Here is a 25,004-nt window from a genome sequence, read left to right on the forward strand (position 1 = left end):
CGCTTTGTGTAAGTTCCAGTACGAAACAGCGCGGGGGCGCACCTGTTATGATTTCCCGACTGTAAAAACAAATTATGTTGTTGTATTACTTATCAATATATAGTTTTTGACCAGCGAATGTGTGCAAATGTAATTTTTTTTCTGTCCGTCATTAAAACGGCGACGGCGCCTGCCGCTGCCGGCATCACATTACATTTTCATCAACATCTAGTTTTTGTAGCTATATAGACGGAGCGCTCAGTTTTTCCTGTGGTAAAATGCATTTGGCCAAATTAGCATTTTATAAAAGATGAAATGCAACTGTGTGCACAGGCTATTTAAGTGTTGGCTATGACTAGATGGCAAATGCTAGCCCTCTCTCTCAGGCGACGTCCCACATGTCTCAGTCAGTGAGTCAGTCAGACATCAAATAAATAAAATATGAGCCTTTATAGACAGTGTTTAGTAGTACTTATTCAAACAACAAGATATTTATTTACCCTTCGCAAAACTTTGTTCAGCTCAGCTGTTGTCTACTGTGCGGCTCCTGTGGAACTTCAGTTGATTCGATGAATATAGAGGGGGCGGAGTTATCAGCTTACTGACAGCTTGAGGATCGAATAAGATTTACACAAGCTCGTTTTAAGAACTTTAATTTGGTAAAACAGACAGACAGGCGTAAAGGGTGACCAATAGCATTGATAAAAAATAAAAAAAAAACACCAAAAAAAGGGCACTTCGGAGTGTAAGGGCAAAAAGGGCATGTGCTCTGCACAGGTTGAGCCCTACCTGTGCACGTGCCTGCTTCTCACAGTCCCACAGCATCCCATTAGTTAATTTACAATGTCAACAACAACAGTCCTACAGCTGTCACTCAAATTTTGACTGCAACATCCCACTGCTCCATATAAAACATTTAATAGTGGCCTATTACTCATATTATGTAAAGTCAAAATGAATAGTCCGCTATACAATGTCACTTTATTTAAAACCTCATAATGGTGTCTGGAGATGTGGTTCAGTGGTAAGAGTGGTTAGAGCATGCACTCCATCTCCACTGAGATATGGTGACCTTGTTATCCAATAATTTATCAAAACAAACTTCTGAGCCAAATCTGTAATTTTGTGCTACAGATGCAGTATGTTTAAATACACTTATGTTTAAAAGCATTTTGAACAGTATGTTCAAATAAACAGCATGTTTAAATATTTAGAATTTATAAAGTTTAACTCCATTATAAAGTGATTAAGTAATTCTGTTGTAATTGCCCGGGGTCGGGGTATTACAGAATAAACACTGAACTTAAAGTAGTTGACAACATCCCCCAATAGCATGGTGTATTGTTATAGTAATTTGTCACAATGGGAACATGCCAAAAAACTGAAGATCAAAACAAAAAAAAAGTGTTCAATTGAAAATAATAATAATAATAATAATAATAATAATAATAATAATAATAATAATAATAATAATAAAATCTGCATATCAAAACAAAAGTTTCCTGCACAAATTTAAACTATAATTTAATTGATTACGTCATTGTTTTCAAAGCTTCCGCTTATACCTGTCTATAACAGTGCTTGTTATTTCTCAGGGAAATGTGTCTGGGATCGAGTGAGTGTATGCAATACAGCAGCAGCAGCTGTGACTGTGGAGAAACAGGATGAGCATGAGGAGAAGGAAGACATGTTCACTGACAATAGGAGTCTGAGACTGTTCACAGCAATGCAGTGTATAGACACCTATAGCAACACCCTAATATACATACATAAGTATTTATTGGCATGAAAGATCAGTATGTACTTGAGGCTAGACAGCTGATACATTGGCAGATTTCTGTGTAAATAGGTTGAGGGTCTTTACGCAAATGCAAATAGCACATTATGCTCAATCAGAATTGCATTATGGAAATCAACCTTGCACCTGATGTGTTTGTAAACACTTGTATTAGACACTAGGCTCCCTCATACAAAAAATTAGTAAATACAAAATTGGGTTCAGAAAGTTTAGATATGGGTGAACAAAATGTGCTGTGAAATATTTGAAGCACGACAGAGAGGGCAACACAGGAAAAGAACTAACGAGAGGTCAGAGCCGAGTCTGTACATGTGCTGCATAAAAGAGTAAATCACAGTAAATCTGACAAATACTAGAGGAAAAGGGTGACAATGAAAGAGACAGAAGGACAGAAAGAGAGATGGAGGTCATTTGTTCAGACTCACAGTGGAGAAGTTGTGAGCTCCACAGGGCTCTCCGCGGTACTTGCAGGCCAGTAGCATATCCTCCAGCTGGTGGCCCAGTCGGTCCATGAACTCCAAGCTGGTGCCCTCGAAGCGCCGTGGAGGCAGGAAAAGACGGAAATCTGACAGCTTGCTAAACCATGTCCGTCTGTCATCTTGAAGCAGGTCAAGCACCAGGGGTCTGGCCGTGCGGTTGGCCAGCAACAGTCCGAGCCAGTGACCCGCGAAGTACAGGTCGCTCTTAGTGAGGTGATACAAACGTACGGGGTTATTGTTGCAGATGGTGACCGTGGGAAAAGGCAGTTCTCTCGCCCACTCTGTGTGGACTCTTGTGTGAGTGGGGAAGGCCAGCCAGTGAAGTAGCCGATTCGAGGACCAGGACAACAGTAAACCCAGACAAATACAGAAGGCTAGCATCCAAAAGGCCCGTCGGCTGAGAGAGTTTGACGGAGAGCAGATGTGCCGCAATCCGTGGAGGTGAGCCCTCGCTAGGAGGGCTTCAGTGAGGCGGGACAGATCATCTCGTGGTGCTCCGGGTTGGGTGAGACGACGGCGGGCCCTGCGTTGGCCTGGCGTGGGCGAGGCAGGGCGCAGACAGCGGCCTTCCAGAGCCATGAGGGCCCACAAAGCTGCTAGAGCAGCAGGGCGGACTGCTTCATCTCCCAACCAGGCCTCCACGGCCGGGGCCCTCATGGGGCTCCAGGAGCACGGATAGAGCCACAACACTGACTTTGTGAATACAAATCTAATGTTCAGAGTCCAGCTATCGAGTCATGTACGATTGTAGCACCTGCAGGACTCCTCAAAGTATAATTGAAGCATACAACCCCAGCTCTACTTAAAATTCCACTTTAATATCCTGTCAAATGTATGCAAACTTTATTTCTTGATTGAATAATCACATTCATGCACAAACACACTGCTCCCTAAGGCACCCAAAATTAAGTATGTGTCTTCATACCCGCTGGCAACTCTCTATAACCCCTCAGGCTAAATCCCCAGGCTATTTGCCTTGTTGCTCTCTCTTTCTAGCTCTATCTTTTACTCCCCCCTCAGTCCATCTGATCAGGGTGCTCAGTCTGGCTTTAGGGACAGCCTGAAATCTCCCTCTGAGCTTCTCCCAGAATCTCCCGAAGTTCAGGCAAGTGAATCAGAAACATTGAGGCAGTTACATGCGAAGTGATCTTAATAAGAGAAGAGATTCAATAGATTCAAGACAGATTGTAAGCGAGAATAATGAAAAAGAGATGGATAGTGGGAGGCAGCACCAGCTGAGTCACAAGAATTAAGGTTTTGAGAGAGCCTCCAGGCAGGCTGACCTGTTGGTGAAATAGACTGTCTCGGGCGATCCTTTTCCTAAGTCCCTGAAGGGAGGGCTTCCCAAAAACTAGCTACAGCTGACCTCACAACCCCACGATCACACTCATCTTGTCTTGTTGCCTTTTTTTCTCTAGCTTTGACAGTGATACATCATTTACTTTTTTCCTTCCCATATCTATGTGTCTCTGTCCTCAACTACGGGGGCACATGGGCAAAAGCCTGGTGCTACAAAGCTCGTACTTCGTGCTAGTTCACACACGCACACACACATACGCACACACACTGACTCTTGCCTGCAGGAGGACTGAATGCCGTTGATGTGGAATCTGTTCTGACATGGTCCGAATTCAGCATCTCACTCTCTCTCTCCCCCTCCCCCTTTCCATCCTTATTTTAGACTGAAACGGCATCCTTTATCTTCTTCTCCTTTGTTTTTTCTTCACTAAAAATATCCATTCCCAGAAAATCAAATTCTTCAATTTGCGTCCATGTCCCTCCTCTTTCCTCTGTCAATCAAAGCATGCTTGCTCCTCCCCCTGCCTCTTGTGTGCCTCCTCTTGTCCTTTGTCGTTGTCTGGATGCTTCACTTCTGCCTCTTCAGTTGCTCAAAAGAGAGAGAGTGTGAGCGAGCGACAGAAGCTGCTCGGCATGTGAGCCTTTGCTTGTCTTTCCACTGTTTAATTGCTCTGCTGTTGCTGCCACGCCACTCTCGTCTTCCCTTTCGCGCTCTGTCGGTCTGTTCGCTCAGCATTCCTCTCCTCCTCCTGGGTCACTCCATCCATTCACTCCTCCTCTTGCTCTGTCGTTTCTGTTCGCTCTGCACTCCTCCGTGTCCACACAGCCAGCGCCTGGCTCAGCCTGTGCCAGCTCTCTCTCTCTCACTCTCTTTCTTACTTACTTGCTCTCTCTCTCTGTTTCTCTCTCTCTCTCTCCCTCTCTCAAACTCTCTTTTTTTGCCTGTATGTTTTTTTCACAGTCTGCTTCCTTGAACAAGGCGGAAAAGAAACAAAAGAGTCCCTCTAATGTTTCTCTTCATGAGCTTGTTAAAAAGTAAAATGGTGTCCTGTCACTCTGTGTGTGAGCGTGTAGGAGGGTTGCTTTTGAGCAGAAAGAAAAGCCAAATGAGCTCACTGGTGTCCCATACTTCCTATCTCTCACGCTTATATTTTCTGTCACCTTTTTTTCTATATTTTACATACATATTTGGTGCTTTTTTCTTTTTTTTTTGGAAAACGTTTTGGCACAACAACAACAACAACAAAAATGCTCGATTCTTCTAGCATGACGAACAATATTTACTAAAGATTTGCATTACAGTTTGGGGGATGGAGAAAGTGACCTGTCAGAGTTTCGTCACATGAGTGCATGTACTCTAGATTGTACTCGTATTGTTGCAATAGGCAGGCAGATAAAGAGTCACAGATCACCAAATATTTAGAAAGCAACCGATGGAGCGAGATTTGGATCCTGGGGGGCGGGGTGTTCTTTAATCACAAACTGAATATATCACAACAGCACAATATCAAACTGTTTTGACTAGTCAATCATATGTTTGACACATCCCATCATTCTTTATAACATTTCACTTATTATCCAACAGTGTCTTAGAAAAATCCCAGTTTTTGTTATTTGCTAACACTCCACCAAAAAAAAAGAAAAAAAAAAGAAAACTAACTAAATAAATAAATAAATAAATAATTTACAAATATATACTTGACCATTTAACTAGATAAGAAGATTTCTCTGTTGGTGATCCTCAATGAATAGTATGCACACATGGGCTCTGTATTTACAAATGAGTCACCAGGGGATGCAAATAGTGTCTATAAGGCTATTTCGTATCAAATAATTGTCCTCAAAATTAATTTTCTCACCTGTTTTCTGTTCTTGTGAATCTTTTTATTTCTCTTTTTCAGTGAACAAAAATACCTTGTTAACAACATGGACTTTAAGTACTTGGCTTGAAAACTTATCATCAAAAGCTGACAGCAGATCAAGCCAAGTCAAGTCAAGTCAAGTCTGCTTTATTGTAAATTCTTCCACATGTACAGTACATACATATAGAGAATAAAAATTGCGTTACTCTCAGACCCCCGGTGCATATAGATAACACTAACAGTAGAGACAAAAAATCTACATCAAATATAAAATATAAGATACAACTATACAATAAGGGAATGTAAAAAGGACATATAATAAAATAAAAAATAAAGTTAAATAAAGCATTGCAAGGCACATGGCAGATAGAGTGCAAACCAGTGAAGTGAACAAACAAAAAAAATGTAGTGCAAAAAAAACATATTCAGTCTGATTAAAGTATTATTTTATTTTATTTAACTGGCTAATGAGGTAGTAGAATAATGTCAGTTCCATGGTGAATGAGGTAGTGAGCAGACCAATGCTGCACAAAGTGACTGGTGCATGTCATTGTATGACAGTGGGTGGGTGGGGGGGCTGGGTATGTGAGATCTGGTGGGGGGGTGGGGGGGTGTTCATAGTTCAGTGGTGCCTGGGGCAGAAAAGGGATGGGGGGAAAGTTTGGGAGCTAGTTCAGCTTCCTGACAGCCTGATGGATGAAGCTGTCCTTCAGTCTGCTGGTCCTGGTCTGTAAACTTCGCAGTTTCCTCCCTGATGGCAGCAGATTGAAGAAGCTGTGTGATGGGTGGGTGGGATCACCTGCAATGCAGAGGGCTTTGCGAGTGAGACGGGTTCCGTGAATTTCCTGGAAGGAGGGGAGAGAGAAACCAATTATCTTCTCAGCTGCTCTCACTATGCGTTGCAGAGTCTCCCGGCAGGACGTGTTGCAGGCGCCATACCACACAGTGATGAAACTCGACAAGATGCTCTCGATGGTGCCTCTGTAGAAGGTGTACATGATGGGGGGTGGGGCTCTGGCTCCCCTCAGTTTGCATAGGCAGAAAGACATTGCTGTGCTTTCTTGGCCAGTGCTGCTTTGTTTTCAGTCCAGGAGAGGTCCTCTGTGATGTGCACAACCTGGAACTTGGTGCTGCTCACTCTCTCCATAGTTGGACCATTGATGGTCAGAGGAACATGCTGAGTGTGTGCTCTCCTGAAGTCAACAACAATCGCCTTGATCTTCTCCACATTCAGAGAAAGATTGTTGTCACTGCACCATCCGGCCAGGCGGCTCACCTCGCTCCTGTAGTTTGTCTCATCTTTGTTGCTTATGAGACCCACCACAGTAGTGTCATCTGCAAACTTAATTAAGAGGTTGGAGTTGTGTTACGGTGTGCAGTCGTGGGTCAGCAGAGTGAAGAGGAGGGGGCTCAGCACACATCCTTGGGGGGGCCCAGTGTTCAGTGTGATGGTACTGGATGTGTTGCTGCCGATGCGTACTGCCTGAGGTCTTCCAGTCAGAAAGTCCTACAGCAGTTGCAGAACAAAGTGTTGAGTGCCAGCTGGACCAGTCTGTAAATGAGCTGTTGAGGGATGATTGTGTTGAATGCTGAACTGAAATCTATGAACAGCATTCTGACGTATGAGTCCTTTTTGTCTAGACGTGTGATTGCTGAGTGGACGGCAGTTGTGATGGCATCATCGGTCGAGTGGTTGGACTGATATGCAAACTGGAAAGGGTCCAGGGAGGTGGGGAGGGCAGACATGATGTGGTGCATGACTAGCCGTTCAAAGCACTTCATGAGGATGGGAGTAAGTGCAACAGGACGGTAGTCATTGAAGCAGGATGGAGATGGCTTCTTTGGGACTGGAATGATGGTTATAGTTTTGAAACATTTATTCCCACAATAATCCCACAAAAACATTTGGATAAATTCTTACAAATACATTAATAAAAACAACAACAAAAAAATCAAAAGGAAGATGCAATTAGAAACTTGCTTAACAGGATTACTTTGTTGCATCTACTGGTCTTGAATAGCAAATTGCAAGTCTCAAATATGTAAAGTTGTTCACAGTGCTGCAGATGGTTAGATCTTTCATGATTATTCAATCATCATTATGCTGGCAAACACATTTTTATCAAATTATGTAACTTGGCTATAAACCAAAAGGAATTCCTTAACATAAAACTGAGACTGTTTTAGAGTTAAGTTTGCAATATTTATCACTTCATCCATATTGCATTACTACCCCCAGTTGTATGTATTTTTTATAAACCTAATGAAATTACAATAAATGTGTTTTATAATTCATTGGTAAGACTTGGAGAGCTAAATTCAAATTAATGGTTTTAGTGAAACCTTGTAACTTGGGAATTATTTTAGGGTTCAGACCTGGGACTTGAATTTGTCTTGTAAAAAATATATATATTTTGAACCTGTCTAGCAGTTGTCTGCTCATCCTTTGATGCAATAGATTGTTAGAGTAGAACGAGAAAATATATTGATTTATGCACAAAATGATTTATGGATAAAAGGTCATTCTAATTCCAGCTAGCAAACAACAAAGAAATTGGCACTGATGTAAGGCCAACGGTGAACTGGTTTGCAGCCTTGCATAAAACACATTTTAATTCATTTCCAACAGAAAGATTAATATTCTCTTCATCATCCTCAAATCATGAGTACAATCTCCAACTTCAGTCTGGAGCCTTTCAGCCATTACTTATCAGTTAGCATCACACATCCCCTAGGATCTCATATCCTCCGAAAAGCATTCAAGCGGCCTGGACATCAGTGCATATATTAACTGCTGCTTGATTCAGTTTTAGTAAGTACAATCCAGTACATCTCCAGCTACATTGTGCCGTTCATTATAAAACTGTGGTAAGTAAAATAAAAAGGATAGAAGAATCCTTTAGTTTATATTAATTTTCCCAGTATTTGGGCATTCAGTTTCACAGTGAGCATGTAATGGATTTTATTATGCTTTCTTTCAGGCAGATGCTTTATTGAGTGCCTATAGGTGCTGATCATATAATTAGAATATCATCAAGAAGTTGATTTATTTCAGTATTTCCATTCAAAAAGTGAAACTTGTATATTAAATTCATTCAATACACACAGACTGATATTTTTATAATGTTTATTTCTTTTAATTTTGATGATTATAACTGACCAATAAGGAAAATCCCAAATTCAGTATCTCAGAAAATTAGAATATTGTGAAAAGGTTCAATATTGAAGACACCTGGTGCCACACTCTAATCAGCTAATTAACTCAAAACACCTGCAAAGGCCTTTAAATGGTCTGTCAATCTAGTTCTGTAGGCTACACAATCATGGGGAAGACTGCTGACTTGACAGTTGTCAAAAGGTGACCACTGACACCTTGGACAAGGAGGGCAAGACACAAAAGGTCATTGCAAAAGAGGCTGGCTGTTCACAGAGCTTTGTTTCCAAGCACATTAATAGAGAGGTGAAGGGAAGGAAAAGATGTGGCAGAAAAAAGTGTACAAGCAATAAGGATAACCACACCCTGGAGAGGATTGTGAAACAAAACCCATTCAAAAATGTAGGAGAGATTCACAAAGAGTGGACTGCAGCTGGAGTCAGTGCTTCAAGAACAACTACATACAGACGTATGCAAGACATAGGTTTCAGCTGTTGCATTCCTTTGTCAAGCCACTCTTGAACAAGAAGAAGAGAAGAAGAGAGGAGAGGCACACAATCCACGTTGCTTGAGGTCCAGTGTAAAGTTTCCACAGTGAGTGATGGTTTGAGGAGCCAAGTCATCTGCTGGTGTTAGTCCAGTGTATTTTCTGAGGTCCAAGGTCAACACGGCCGTAAAACCAGGAAGTTTTAGAGCACTTTATGCTTCCTGCTGCTGACCAACTTTATGGAGATGCAGATTTCATTTTCCAAAGGGACTTGGCACTTGCACACAGTGCTAAAGCTACCAGTACCTGGTTTAAAGGACCATGGTATCCCTGTTCTTAATCGGCCAGCAAACTCGCCTGACCTTAACCCCATAGAAAATCTATGTGGAATTGTGAAGAGGGTAATGTGATATGCCAGACCCAACAATGCAGAAGAGCTGAAGGCCACTATAAGAGCAACCTGGGCTCTCATAACACCTGAGCAGTGCCACAGACTGATCGACTCCATGCCACGCCGCATTGATGCAGAAGTTCAGGCAAAAGGAGCCCCAACTAAGTATTGAGTTCTGTACATGCTCATACTTTTCATGTTCATACTTTTCATTTGGCAAAGATTTCTAAAAATCCTTTCTTTGTATTGGTCTTAAGTTATATTCTAATTTTCTAAGATACTGAATTTGGGATTTTCCTCAGTTGTCAGTTATAATAATCAAAATTAAAAGAAATACACATTTTAAATATATCAGTCTGTGTGTAATGAATGAATATAGTATACAAGTTTCACTTTTTGAATGGAATTAGTGAAATAAATCAACTTTTTGATGATATTTCTAATTATATGACCAGCACCTGTCCCAGCATTAAACTAGCCCTTCAATATGACCTCATATTTTACCATGCTAACAAAGTCAACCGAGTACAAAAAAAACAAAAAAACAAAAACATAAGCATGAATTCACAAAAATCGGAAGAAAGTACAGTCCAACCGGGCACAAAGGCCTGATTGAAAAGTTTACATATTTACACAAGAAATGCATAAATTTATGCATTTAGCAGACGCTATCATTTTTCTCCTAAAATGCGTTCCCTGGGATTCAAACCCCCAACCTAGCGCTTGCTAACGCAATGCTCTACTACTTGAGTTACAGGAACACATAAATAAATATACATAATTATACATAAATCTCAACACAATGGTGTACAAGATAGAACACTACATGCTCTTCAATAATGATCTGAACCATTTAAACATGCACAGAGATTTCAACATTTGAAGCAAAAAAGTATTTAAAAATTAAGAAGGATTTGCTTACTGTTTGTAGACTGTTATGAAGCAACATTACTACAAACAACAAATCCATTCTTGAAATAAACGGACAGAAACACACAACCTCCCCAAAACCTTTAATTAAAATTAAGCAGTTACATCTTAACTACTTCAAACAATTACTTGAAAAGCACATTTTACTTCGCTTTTTATTATTATTATTATTATTATTATTATCCCGTTTTGATTCTATACAATATTATACTACTTTTTAAAATGTCTAAGCCCATGGCAGGGCTGTGTTCAAGCTTTTCACAATAAAAAAATCTGTTTCTCCATGGAAATTTTTAAAGTGATTTTTACTTCCAGAGCCCCACTGTGAGATCTACTTCCCTGAAAATCAAACTGGGTTCTACAGCGAGCAAGAGGCCATGCAGCAGCTCACTAATGAGAGTGTCCAACCCTCATTCAAAGAACCATGGATTGAATTTGACACAAGATACCTGAAGGCCAAACACTCAAACCCTCTTCTAGAACCAAAACAAAAACTAAATCCAGCCACAAGTATTACATTTTTACCAGCATTTAGGTTCTTTCATCAAACGAAATACATTTATAAATCAACAGGTAAATAAAAAAAAACTCTCCTCACTTTACAGGTCCTGACTCAGATAAAAATACCTGTGTGTATGAGAATACTGATGAATATAAACTTCTCAGCTTGACAAGGTCAGTCTCTATTACTGAGAGCCATGTTCACACATTCACAGTTACTGCCTACAAACAAACAGAACTACTGCATACGAAATATTACTGAAATTACACTGAATTATAGACATACAGGGGTCTTAAATTTGTAAGATTTGTCATATTCAGTTACAAATTACATGAATCATGTAAATTAGAATCTATATTTGCAATGCAACTCTTGCAATGCAATGCAATTAAATTAAAACATTACCTTGCATCACTGGATATTACTGTCAGCTATGAGAACAATATAGAAACCACTTGTCTAAACAAAGATAGTAATAACTCAAAGTGACATTACGGCAAATAGCAAATAATGCTTTGATGCACAAATATGAAAATGCTTGGGCTTAGCCATTGCTTATTTCTTATGACATTATCCAAGCTTGTCTTGTTTTGCATGAGCGGGATCTCAGCATGCTACACAATGCAGAATCGCATTTGCATAGTCAGCTACACACCAGCTTCCCCACTTAGAATGTTACATTCATTTATAGAAGTCTGGAGACAAGAAGACTGCAGCCTCATGCATAGTCATGCACAGACATAGACACGGGGGTAACCTGACAATGTGATCTATTCTAGATTCCTGAAAGTATCAGAAAACAGTACAAAAGGGATTAGCTTACTGTTTGTAGCCTGTTATGAAGCAACATTATTAGAAACAACAAAGCCATTTTTTAAATAAACGAACAGAAACACACAACTCTCTCCAAACTGTGTCATTAGTGTTCTTTTCCCACTATCAACAGACGCCTCTGGTGAATACTATATGCATAGTGCAGGCACAGGCTGAGATTTAGAGAAATGGCAGATAGCAATCAATTGGCTATGCAAAGCAAGCTATATTGCAGAGTAAAAGACATGGAAATGCTTGCTATTTAAAAACAAATGTCATTTTGAAAAGGTTTGGTAATGCTGTGTAGGAGTATTTGCACAATGGGGGTATTACTGTCAACTGTAAGGACTAGGCATATTAAAACAATCCAAAAAGAGCTGTACTATTAGGTGTTAATGTGCACTGAAGCACCAATATACATGAGTTGAGGAGCTCCTCATTTGCTGTGATAAATCAAGGGAGAATAGCTTGTAAAGCCTTTTCTCTAAAGATTTCTTCTCCCTTATTTGCATACAATTCACTCTAGAATAAGGCATTACTGAGTTTCTTTCAGCCGTCGCTCAATTTACCAAGACAAGTCTATGAAAATCTCACAATATCAGAAAAAAAAATGAAACGATGTACAAAGCTCTGCTTAAGCGCCAGCCAAATTGGTCAATGCTCAAAAATGAAGAGATGCATTTTGTCAAGGTGATCAATAAGACAGTGTTCTGAATAAAGATGACTCCAATAGCACTGGTAATCAATGAGCTCAGTCTGCTCTATAAGTTTTTTAATCAAGCATTCACCAAACATGTCTGATGTGAGAAATGGCTTTACCCCAGATTACAGAACTACTGCTTTAAAAATCAGCAGACTATTGAAATTAATGGAAGGGGCATGCCTCATCAGACAGGAAAGGAAATTAATAGTGTTTGTGCAGGAGGGGATGGAAATAGTGCATACTCTCAATGTCATCCACACTCATCTAGTAGACAATGCTCAAATACTATTGAGTTGGTTGTTTGCACATGACAATATGAGAGAAAAGAGATACAGAGAGCGATAAAGGGAGGTGTGGCTGTCCATCAAGACCAAATTAAAAAGCAGCAAATAGTCACCATGATGGGAAGTGTATGTGTGTGTGAGGAGGTAATCACCTGGAAACACATGCATCTGATTCTAAAAGGAGAGGTGGCCATCTCAATCAGTGCACATTCAATCTGCTGATTAGAGAGCAACGGGCAGATATTCACCTTATATTCAGGCTGGTTCACACTGCTAAATCTTATAGTTTTTGTTTATATATATATATATATATATATACATGTGTGTTTATATAATAGTTCAGTAAACAAGTTAATAGAATGACTGCCACAGTTGTGCTGCTGTGGAGGAACTAAGGAGCACAGAGAAAGCATGGAGATGATGTAACAATAATCACAGTCTTTATTTTATCCAAAGACATAATCTGAAATAACTCCCCCCTCCTGGAAGGGGGTGGGCCCTCTGTAGGCCTCTCGGGACAGACACGGAACGGTACCTGTTCTGCCTGCGAATCAGGCAGTTCAGGGGACAGTGGCAGAGCATGCCGTCCAAGGAGCCATGGTGGCGCAGGGAGCTCAGGGAGCCATGGTGGAGCAGGGAACTCAGGAGGCCTTGGTGGATCAGACAATCCAGGAGTCCATGGCAGAGCAGACAGTTCAGGAGGCTATGGCAGAGAAGGCCTATGGCTGGATCCCTATACCCCGACCTCCCTGCCCTGAAAAATACTTGGGCAGAATCACTGGCATCTTGGCTGGAACAGGGTCATGAGGGCGCTCTGGAGAAACAGGCACCAGAGGGCACTTTCGAGGAGTGGAGCCCTCGCAGGAGCGAACTCTGGGGCTGGGGCCGAGATGGGAGCAAACTCCAGGACTGGAACTGACACTGGAGTGAACTCCGGGGCTGGAGCCAACAATGGAGTGAGCTCTGGGGCTGGAGCCAACACTGGAGCGAGCTCTGTGGCTGAAGCCATCAGACTTTTCCTCCTCAGGTTTCTCTTTTGATTTGTGGGGTGGTAGGCAGTAGGCTGAGGGCTTGGCTTTGGCACGGCTGGCGGGCTTAACATTGGCGCAGCAGGTGGGCTTGACTTCGGCGTGGCCAATGGGCTTGACACAGGAATGGCTGGTGGGCTTGAGAATGCCACAGCCAGAGGGCTGGTTCTGGATCAGGGCCAGATGCCCGCCAGACACCAGAGGATCCCTTCCCTCGGGGGATCCCTAACCCCTAATTATTCAAATTATCACTTCAAATGACAATACTTGTTGCCACCTTGCAAATGTAATCTGCAAACACGATTTGAAAAGGTGTAAAGAATTTTTTTTTTTTTTTTAAGAAATAGCAGATTTACAGATTTGCTAAAGATCTGCTTAAGAAATCTGCCTTTTAAATGCATGTCCAATTGAGTGCCATGCACACAAATTGCTGAACCCAATGCTTTAACACTTTTTTTTCCTTAAAAAGCAACGGAACAATTTAAAACATCAGCTACTAAAAATTTAGGTTGATCACTACTGACAGCTACTCATATTTGTTTCAACTGAGTTGGCAATCATGGCAAGTCATTTTACATAAGGGTTAGTTAGAATATCATTAAAGAATACATCCACACATTAAGATAACAGTAGGTGTGTATTAAATTTTCTTGACCCAACAATACTAGTACAACATGTGTTGTTTTCACAGTGAAGTTTAACTAATATTAAATCACTTGTGAGTGTCAGCTGACCTAATCCTCTGTATAATAACATAAAATGTTATGACAATATACGACATACTGCAATATATAGTACATAAAGACAGAGTGAAGCTTATTGGCTCTGTTCAACACTGTGGGTGACCAGCAGGACACCACAGCAATCTGTCTTGCTGTAAAGCCACTGAAAATGAACTCATTAAAGAAGAGATTAGAGATGGGGAGAGGACTAGATGGGGTGAGCTGAGATAACGGACTATGGGCAGCTAATAGAGAAACAAAATGAATGGCTGAAAGCTAAGGACAACAGAAAAGTTAAAGTTCAAAGGGAGTGAACAATAAAACGGATAACAACAGTTTAATAAAAGTTAGGAGGAAAACAATCTATGATATCATGATTGTCAAAGTGCACATTTTGGATTCGACTAAAGCAGAGCAGACAAAAACAGTGAAATTTACAGTAATAAAAAGTGCAATATTCTTTTATTTATTTGTTACCACCTCCATCCTAGTACATCCCTTTATATCACTCTATTCAATTCCATTGTCATCTATAGCACAACTGTTCATACAATTTATTTATTTTTTGATTTATTTTGCAATATTTGTCTTTATATTTACAATTTATTATTATTATTATTATAATATATTTTTTTTATTATTATTATTTTATCTGTGTGTTTTTGTTGTCTCTGTGTACTGGAAGCTTATGTCACTAAAACAAATTCATTGTATGTGCAAGTTTACTTGTCAATAAAGCTCTTTCTGATTCTGATTCTGAAAACACTGACAAATAAAATTAAAATTCAATTCAATGAAAGGGAATTGTCATGGTGTGGTGTGTGGGAGAGAAGCATGTAAACAAGGCAGATGATTATACAAAGTCTTTAATAATCCTCATATGGGTAATCCACTAGGTGAAGGCAGAAACACAGATACACATCGACGACCCTTATGAAACAAAAATATATTGCAGTATATTGGAAAATATCATGTAATATATTAGGCATATATTGTTATATATATTTGTTTTTTCCAATATATTGCAATATATTGAAAGCGGCAATCATTTGTATATTTTGCAATATATTATATAATATATGTGTCATCAATATATTATTAAATGTATTTAAATATATAAAATATTAGAAATAAAAAGGGAAAATAATATATTACAATATATTTTAAGAAATATATTGGTAAATATATTTTCCTTTCGTAAGGGGAGACCGGACAACCAAACACTGTACAGAATTCAACTTATAAGGGGAACGTTAATGAGGGTAATTGACATGAAACATCTGAACATGATAACACAATCAAGGGGAGACAGAAACAAGGTCAAAGAATAGGTGATGATGCAACACTCAACTCGCTGTTCTGGACCTCCCAAACACCACTGGACTGAGCTGGAGGGAAGGGATCAGTCCAGATTCAGCTTCTCATCGAGACAGCCAGCCCCCGCTGACTCTGTGTTTCTGGACATGGCCTCCTGTGTCCCCTGCTCCACCATGGCAACCGGAACTCTCCAGGAGGCTCTCCTGGTCTCCACCGTATTCCTGTCCTGCACCAGCCTCCACAGCCCCCACCCACCCTCCTAGATGGTACTGTTATGTCCGGGACGTGCCTTCCGGGAGGGGGGTGATATCTGTCACGTGTGTGTTCCTGTTTAATTTCAGTTTGTCCTTATTTGACAGGTTTTATGTTGATGCAGCGCGGGCATCATCTGAAGTACTTGAAGGGGATGGGGCCCCGCCTCATCTCCATAAGAGGTTGGATCCAAACTTTAGTTGGTTAATACAGTCATTTTTTACAGTGTGGTGATAGAAACCAAGCATTGGTTATTCAGTCACATTACTGATTCAAATCATCACTACACATTGTCAGTACAGAGAAAACTTCATTTAAAAGAACATCACTCATTTGGCCAACTGCTGCCCTTGTGGCACCAAAACAGATGTCACATGACCAAGACCAAGTGTGGATCTGGACTGATACAAGAAGCTGGCAAGGGAAAAGTGTCTTCAATCAAATAAGTAGGCCAGCTAGAGGAAATGTGAATGTGTCACCTAAAATGTCATGGGTGTTTTGTGATCTTGCTGGTGGATGGAAGCAGGGCAGGCAGCAAACATTCAAAATGAGAACTTTTCAATCTATTGCAATCACTACCTACCTGGTGCCCTGCCAGTGGAAAAAAGTGCATCATCTATAATAAAATCAGATTTTCAGCTAGAGATTGCTGTTTGCAGCATGACTAAAACCACTAGAACCAACCTGGTTATTTCAGGCATCAGACAAACATTTTGTGACTAGTTTGTATTCCTGTTTTGACATTTATTTGAGAAAAACGGCTTTAATAAACCAGCAAAAATATGATTTGACTAAGTTTGTTTCACTAGAATTCCACACCTCAAAGTAAGTTATCTTCCTGGTTAATGTTGAGTTATTAAAACAGCTATACAACAGTTAGGACTAATGAAGCATTCTAACTGTAGAGAAACAGTGGGCTATAAAGAGATCAAGATCAGATGTGTTGGGACATAATAGTCAATGCTTAGAGATAATAGCAATAATTTTACTGGTGTAATCCCAGCAAGAAACCAAACGCTATTACTGTGCTGCTGAGCACTTACAGGTTTCTCCAGGTTGTTCCTGTTATACGTCACTTTAGATATAAGTGTTTGTAAAACACTTATTTTTATATCTTACATTAACTCTAACCACAAAAGTGACATTTTAGGAGCAGAATTGTATCCAAATATGCTTGCAAGTGTCTGATATAGAATTTAAGTTTTAAGACTTTTAATGACAAGCAGTGTTTCAAATGCCTTTTGATATACACTGAGGGTAAAGTAGTTTAAAAATCGAAATAAATAAATAATATAACAGTAATTTGAACCTTTAATATGATGTCCAATTTAAATCTAAAATGTTGTTTTAGGATTGTTAAGGAGAAAAAAGATGAACTCGTTTGTGACATGCATTACCGTTCAAAAGAACGTTCAAAAGAAATCTTGTAACAATATTGTTTATTATCATTTTTTTTATGTGTGTGTGTGTGTTAGTGCAAACTGAACTTCAGTTTCAAACTAAAATGTTGATATCCGATTGTACCACTACTGTTACACACCGTGGACTGTTGATCATGTCCATATTCGGTTATGTTCCTGTTTTCATTATTGGTTAATCACCTTCATTGTGCTCACCTGTTTGCCCCTTGTTATTTGCCCTATATTAGTTTCTTGTCTCTTGTCATGTAGTTTGTCAGGTTATTGTGAATGTGTCCTCTCAGTTTTATAGCCTTTTTTGTCATTTATGGATTATTTAAAGGATCTTCTTCACATCCTTCAACATGGACATCATCCAGATGTCCTCCTCCTGCTGCTGGAGCAGAGGGAGATGCCTCTCGAGGTCCACTCTGCAGTCTTTGTAGAGGTTTCCAATCATTCCAGCTACCCGGACAGCAGCCTCTGTGGATTCTTTCTGGCAAGCCTCAACGAGGAGTGCAAATCCTGGCTGTCCAGAGGTGGACCATTTGTGGAGTGGGTGCTGGTGAGCAATAAATAGCCTTTGACCATCAGCCCCGTCGAGAAGCATCTCACCAGTCCCACTCCAGATCCAGATGTGCCAGTGGCAGATGCAAGAGAGCACGAGGGCTTGGAAGAAAGCCTCGCCTACTGCACCACCACTGAGGGTGAGCTTCTGCTGAACTCTGGGGGATCTATTGACTTTAACATGGATTTATACGCAGACAATCACAAATCCCCACCCTCCCTGCCTCTCATGTCTCATTATCCCTGCTCCCTCAGCCCTGTCATCATCTGTCCCTTTGCCACTGCTTCGTGTCTGCCACTTTGCTCACCCTTAGCCCACCATCTGTGCGGTGGGATCGCCGTGGGTATGCCAGTCTCCATAGGTGTCTTGGCTGGTGGATCTCACGTCTCCTCTAGCCTCTGAGTCTCTGAATCTGCTTCGGACCATCGATCCACCGGCTCAACCATGGCCCGTCAGTCCACCAGCTCCACCAGGCTCCATCGTCCATACAGCCTTGGTCAGTCGTCGGCCATCCGGCTCCTCGGGACTCCACTCCTCCGGCCATACCTTGTCCCTCAGGCACTGTCAGGCTCCTCTGTCTCCACCTCAGTCCTCTGTCACTCCGGCTCCACCGTGACCTTCCGGAACCCGCCTCGGTCGCCGGCGCCATCTGTTCTGACTTGGCCCTCTGGATCTTCATTGTCTCCCTGGCTCATCGTCTCTCAGTCTCTAGTTTGTAGGTGATTGTGAATGTTACTCTGTGCGTGTGTTCCTACCTTGCTTGGACTTTACCTATTGTGGAATATGAATGTGTTATTGTATTCTTCGTCCTGCCTGATTTCTAGCACACCAGACTGTGACAAATACATTGTAAGTCTGGCATCATCTCTGAGAAACGTATGGCTTTTTTATATATATAAAAAAATAAATAATGCAGCAGTTATTGACATTTCTATTTTATTTTTTTAAGGTCAGGTTTTTCAAGTCTGGGCAAAGAGACACCTGGTATATAGTCCTACCCCAAGAAAGCAAACAATGAAAACAGCAATCACGCAGGATGAATCTCAGAAGGGTTGGAAGTGTTAGAGTGCCGCTGGCACTGCTCTCTGACTCATCTGCAGGCTTGTAATCTCAGCCACTCCCAGGGCTCTTTACAGCTTTGCCTGCTTGTGTTCTCCCAGACCAGATCCACCAGGGAGCAAAGAGGTGCCACACAAATTATTAGTAATGATTTACTGGTGCGTCTCTGACTAAGTTATCAGGTCTCTGAGACACAAAGGGGGAAAGGCACTTAAAGTGACTACAAAAATAAATGTGATTCTCAGTCTCACTCCAGATGTTGATAAAACTTTTGTTTCCTGACATCTTAATTTTTAACTGCATGTCTGCTCATCTTTCCATTACATCTATTCATTTAGCAGGCTCTGACTTACAAAGACACACATAAATACAGCTGCAGAAACTGCAGCGCCAAGCAGTGAAATAGCACACACATCTTAAGGTTAAGAGGTTTTGTGATAGAACTAGAACATTTAATAAAATGAGTGGAAAATGCTGAATATATCATTTATACCTTAGACCAATAAATAAATAAAATGTTGGGCTTTTTTTTTTTTCAGGTCTTGACTTGAGGAGATTTCTGAAGTGAGATTTCCTACAATAGTAAAATGTTATTGGTGTTGGGCAGCCTACTGTGATTGGAAGATTATTCCTTTCCACTTCTGGAAGGTCAGGAGAGAAAAGTTGCTTAATCTATCTGCACACACAGCAGCGCACGCAAGCTTCCACATCTCTGACCTTTTCAAATCACTGAGCAAGTGGCACATTTCACATTCAGCTGCTTCCTGTTTTCAGGAAAGCAATAAAAACATTACAGGATTTCTGCACAGTGTGATAGTTTTCCTTCCTCTTCCTACCTCCTTCCTTCCTTCCATTTTATTTTTCTCAATCTCTCTCCCTGAAACCGCCTGAATGTTTCAGTCCGGTTCTCGCATTACCGCCTCACAAAAACATCTGTGTCCAGTGTCATAACACATAACCCATGTGGAAAAAAGCATGACACCTTTTGATGAAGAAAACAGACAGCTCAATGTTATATTAAATGTGTGGGAGAGTGTCTAAAGATGCTCAAGTTGAGCTTTTTGTGCATAATCTGGTATCATTGCCTCTCTGGAACCAATACAATTGCTTGAAAGTTTCCTTTGGTCAGATGTTTTGGTAGCCAGCACAGTCTACCAAGCCTTGGTGCTGCTCAGAATGTGCATGTGTTTTTGTAAAGAGTGATTCTGACGTGACCTGAATCACCAACCAGGTTATTTATTCCCCTCAAACACACACACTCAGCTGTGACTAATCACTGCAGAGTAAGCCACAGCCAGCGCCAGCACAAAACTACATCCTCCTGAGAGCCAAGGCACATTAAATGGGCAGTCACCACAAAATATAGAGGTTAGATGGTAAATATATACTATAAACAGCTAAATCTGAGCCATGTACTGTGGCCACTTTTCTCAAAGATTCGCGTTTCCAAATTTAAACTCAGAAAACAACTTTAGAAAACATTATACACACACTCCCCTATAGATTCAGGGATGTGCTAAAAACACCAGCACTGCACATTTATAAACTAGCAGCCCGGATAAACAAGAAATCTATGGTGCATAAAGATCAGAGCTGATTTAAATTCCCCTCATCTCATCGGAGTCAATGGCAAACTCACGCAGAACATAAAGGTTGAGCTTAATTACAGTCAGAGATTGGTACTGACCAAGAGAAAAAGTTGGACAAAACTGTATTTCAGTACTGAATGACTCTTGATGATCACCAGCACAGTTGCAGATCTATAACTGAGACCACTAAGGTAAAGGAAAATTCCAGTTATTATTTGTTCACCCCTAATATCATTCCAAATCTGTAGCCTTTGAATTTATCTGAAATGTTTTTGTATTATTTATTATTTTTATTTGTTTTAATTCCAAATGTATACTGCAAAGGTGGTACATAAGTGTCTTCACACAGACTGCAATTACAACTGTACTGTATATTTTGATAGTAGGGGCTGAGGCTTTCCAAAACATAATTTAGTCTGGCTATTATTAGGCATTGTGTCTTTACAGAGAATATTGAGGAGGCACAGAGCCTTAACTTGGCTGTGTATAGATGCCTTTATATGTACCATGAACAAAGAAAGTCACACTGATATGGAATAATATGAAACAGAATTTGTGTTTTTAGGTGAACTTTCCCTTTAAATATCAATATAAAGACTACATACCCAATGTGTCTCTATCTGCACATTTGAAAGTGTGTGGAAAAAATATATGGTATACACTAAACATCTGACATATGAGGATTTTAATTACACAAATGGCTCTTTATATGAGCTTGACTGCAGTTCTACTGTTTGTTGTAACTTTTTGAACTATGCACATCTAAGTTTTTGCATGCATACGATAGAAGAACATTCATTATTTGTAAACACCTGCTCAAATTTGAAATCCTTATTCTTGGCCAGTCCTCCATTTAACTCAAGCATTAACATCAATAGCAAAGCTCCTTCGAGATTTCATTGTACTTCAGCCATTTTTGTCTGGTCTATTAAGGCTTGTTCCTTATTTATCCTTGCCTAATAGCAGTGATTTTGACTTTCAGTCCATTCTTGCTTGCTCACACATCTGCAATAAGTCAATCAAATCTGTGCCTATTCAATTGGCAATTAAGATTCTAGCTGCACAGCTTTTTAAGAAAGACATGTTGGTTTTCTTGTTTCTTCTGGACAGCAGGTCATTTATGTAATTTAATTTGCACCTGCAACACAAAAACCTCTTTGGTCTCCTAAGGCATGTGCACATGGAAAATATTTAAGTTATGAGTGTGATGCCAGTAGGGAGCACTAACAAGGTGATAGCCAAGCTAAAACTGCCCCATGTACACACAGCTAAAGCAAAATTTGACCTCAGGGGTAACAAAAGGGCACGTAGCGCTTCAAGTCAGCGCCTATTCAGATGTAGGTAATAGCTTGGAATGATTGACATTGTGGTAAAATACTCCTGTGCATTTCCTTTTTCCCAAAACTTGCCCTCTAATGAGATGAATGACAATATATTTGATTTAACTTGAGTTATAAATGCCTTGGCTTTTCCTAGAAATCCTGTCTCATACCACTGAAGTACACCGTTTTCAGAATAGTTTAAATTGTTGGTGCTCTTTCTTTCTTTCTTTCTTTCTTTTATTGCATGTTACCATGACAATTGCTGACCGTAATTGCATACTCGCTGCTCTCTGTGCAGCTGGTGGTTGGGGTCATGAGTGTAAGATTTACAAAAGCATAAAAAAAATTGCATTGCAATTAAAGAAACATACTGAACAGATCATGAAGTTGTACTTTTATTCATTTCATTTGCATTACATAAAAACTGCATGTAGTCAACATCAAGTGTTTCTCATCAGTGTGAGTTTTCACCTGCTTTTGCGGCAACGTGATCAGATGACCCACGTGGAGAAGTACAGGAAAAACAACAGTAAAAAAAGTTGGAATATTTCTAATGCTATCATTAGACGTTCGGCAGGAAGCCGATCAATCAAGGGGTTATTAGTGCTAACTAAAGGAAGGCACGCACACCATTAGTCAACAGCCATCATTTTTAGCTGTGCACTAAATGGACACGGGGGGAGATGGATCGCTGTGGGTTTGGTACCACCAGTACAAACGTGTGTGTCTTCAGAAGGAGGGCATGTCAGATGGCTAATTCGCCAAATCAGCAGGAGTGTCACAGTGTAATCTTTGCTTGTCAATCACCAAAAACAAGACAGGGAACTCTTAATGACAAACAATAATGTTTATCTAAGTTACAGCTAATGCAAACTTAAGAACTTATTTTCATTTTGAATGTAGTCTTACAAAATGTGTTTAAGGAAAAGATTACATTACATTTAGTCATTTTGCAGATGCTTCTATCCAAAGAGACTTACAAATGAAGACAATGGCAGCAATCAAAAACAACCAAAGAGCAATGGTATATAAGTTCTATAACAAGTCTCAGTTAGCAGTACACATAGCAAGGGCTTTTAAATAATATAATAAATAAAAATAAAACATAGAATAGAAAAAGAATAGAGCAAGCTAGTGTCAGAGGTCTTTTTTTATAATTGTTTAATGAATAAAAAGAAAATAGAATACAAAAAAGATTATATCATTTATTTATTTTTTAAGAATAGAATTAGAATAGTGAGTGCAAAAGTTAAAGGGTAAAATAAAGATGGAAGAGATGTGTTTTAAGCCAGTTCTTGAAGATGGACTCAGCTGCTTGGATTGAGTTGGGCAGGTCTTTCCACCAAGAGGGAACATTTAATTAAAAAGTACGTAAAAAGGACTTTTATGCTTCTTTGAATCAAGCGACTTTCACTTTCAGAACGCAACCTTCTAGAGGGCACATAAGTCTGAAGTAATACATTTAGGTGAAGGGGTGCAGAGCCAGTGATGGTTTTGTATGCAAACATCAGTGCCTTAAATTTTATGCTAGCAGCTATTGGTAGCTAGTGCAAATTGATTAACAGAGGTGTGACGTATTCTTTACGGCTCATTAAAAATTAATCTTGCTGCCGCATTATGGATTAATTGTAAAGGTTTGAAAGAACTGGCTGGAAGACCTGCCAAGAGAGCATTGCAATAGTCCAGCCTGGACAGAACAAGAGCTTGAACAAGGAGTTGTGCAGCATGTTCAGAAAGAAAGGGCTTAATCTTCTTAATTGCTGAATAAAGCAAATCTGCAGAACAAGACAGTTTTAGCAATGTGGTCTGAGAAAGTCAGCTGATCATCAATCATAGCTCCAAGCTTTCTGGTTTTGGAAGGAGTTATGGTTGATGTGCCTAACTTGATGGTGAAATTGTGATGAAATGAAGGGTTTGCTGGAAACACAAGCAGTTCTGTCTTGGCAAGGTTGAGTTGAAGGTGATGGTCCTTCATCCAGTAAGAAATGTCTGTTAGATTAGCTGAGATGCTAGCAGCTACCGTCGGATCATCAGGAATGAGAGGTAGAGCTGAGTGTCATCAGTATAGCAGTGGTATGAAAAGCCATGTTTCTGAATGACCGAACCTAATGATGCCATGTAGACAGAGAAAAGAAGTGGTCCAAGAACTGAGCCCTGAGGTACCCCAGTAGTTAGATGTTGCGACTTGGACACCTCACCTCTCCAAGATACTTTAAAGGACCTATCTGATAGGTAAGACTCAAACCACTGGAGTGCCGTTCTTGAGATGCCCTTTGCCAGTAGGGTTGAGAGGAGGATCTGGTGGTTAACTGTGTGAAAAGCAGTGGACAGATGAAGCAAGATTAGTATTGAAGATTTGGATTACACTCTTGCCAGTCTTAGGGCTTCAACAACAGAGCAAGGAAGTCTCAGTTGAATATACACTTCTGAAGCCAGATTGGTTGCTGTCAAGGAGGTTGTTCTGTGTGAGAAAGGCAGAGACTTGGTTGAACACAGCTAATTCAAGTGTTTTTGCAATATACTGGGAAACTGGTCTGTAATTCTCTAAAAGAGATGGGTAGAGGGTGGTTTTCTTAAGAAGTGGAGTTATACAAGCCTGTCTAAATGATGAGGGAAAAGCACCAGTGTAGAGGGATATGTTAAAGATGTGAGTGAGGGAGTGCAGGTAGAACTGCAGGAGAAATGGCTTGATGGAGATGAGATGGAATAGGATCACGCGGACAAGTACTAGGATGATTAGAAAGGGTGAGTTTGGAAACTTCTCCCTCAGAGATTGAAGAGAAGGATGTGAATGATGATGAACTGAATTAAGATTAATAATAATCAAATTTGTTCATAATTCATGAATTGCAACATTGCCAGCTGTTTTATAGAAGAAATTGGATTTGCCTCATTTTTTAAGTTTGCATGGTCACACTTTAGTTTTAAGCTCCAATTCTTGCTATGAACAAACCATTAAGTATGAATTTTGCCTCATTAAACTCCTAATTTGCTACTTATTAATAGTTAATAAGGTAGTTGTTAAGTTTAGGTATTGTGTAGGATAAGGGATGTAGAATATGGTCTTTA

General features: G+C 40.2%; 1 protein-coding gene across 3 annotated transcripts in view; it reads right to left on the reverse strand.

Annotated features, from left to right (window-relative positions):
* The window catches only part of asic2 (acid-sensing (proton-gated) ion channel 2), a 358,414-nt gene that overhangs the window by 114,719 nt on the left and 218,691 nt on the right, over positions 1-25,004 (reverse strand). Inside the window, exon 1 of one of the 3 annotated variants that reach the window (XM_052551308.1) lies at positions 2,203-4,394. The exons of the other annotated variants lie outside the window; for them this stretch is intronic. Coding sequence (XP_052407268.1) covers positions 2,203-2,913 — 711 coding nt within the window. The 5' untranslated portion in view covers positions 2,914-4,394. Of the gene's footprint in view, positions 1-2,202; positions 4,395-25,004 lie in introns of those variants that run through there. 3 annotated transcript variants of the gene reach the window in all.

The sequence above is a fragment of the Carassius gibelio genome, chromosome B3, assembly GCF_023724105.1.
Source record: "Carassius gibelio isolate Cgi1373 ecotype wild population from Czech Republic chromosome B3, carGib1.2-hapl.c, whole genome shotgun sequence".
In the NCBI taxonomy this organism is placed as follows: Eukaryota; Metazoa; Chordata; class Actinopteri; order Cypriniformes; family Cyprinidae; genus Carassius; species Carassius gibelio.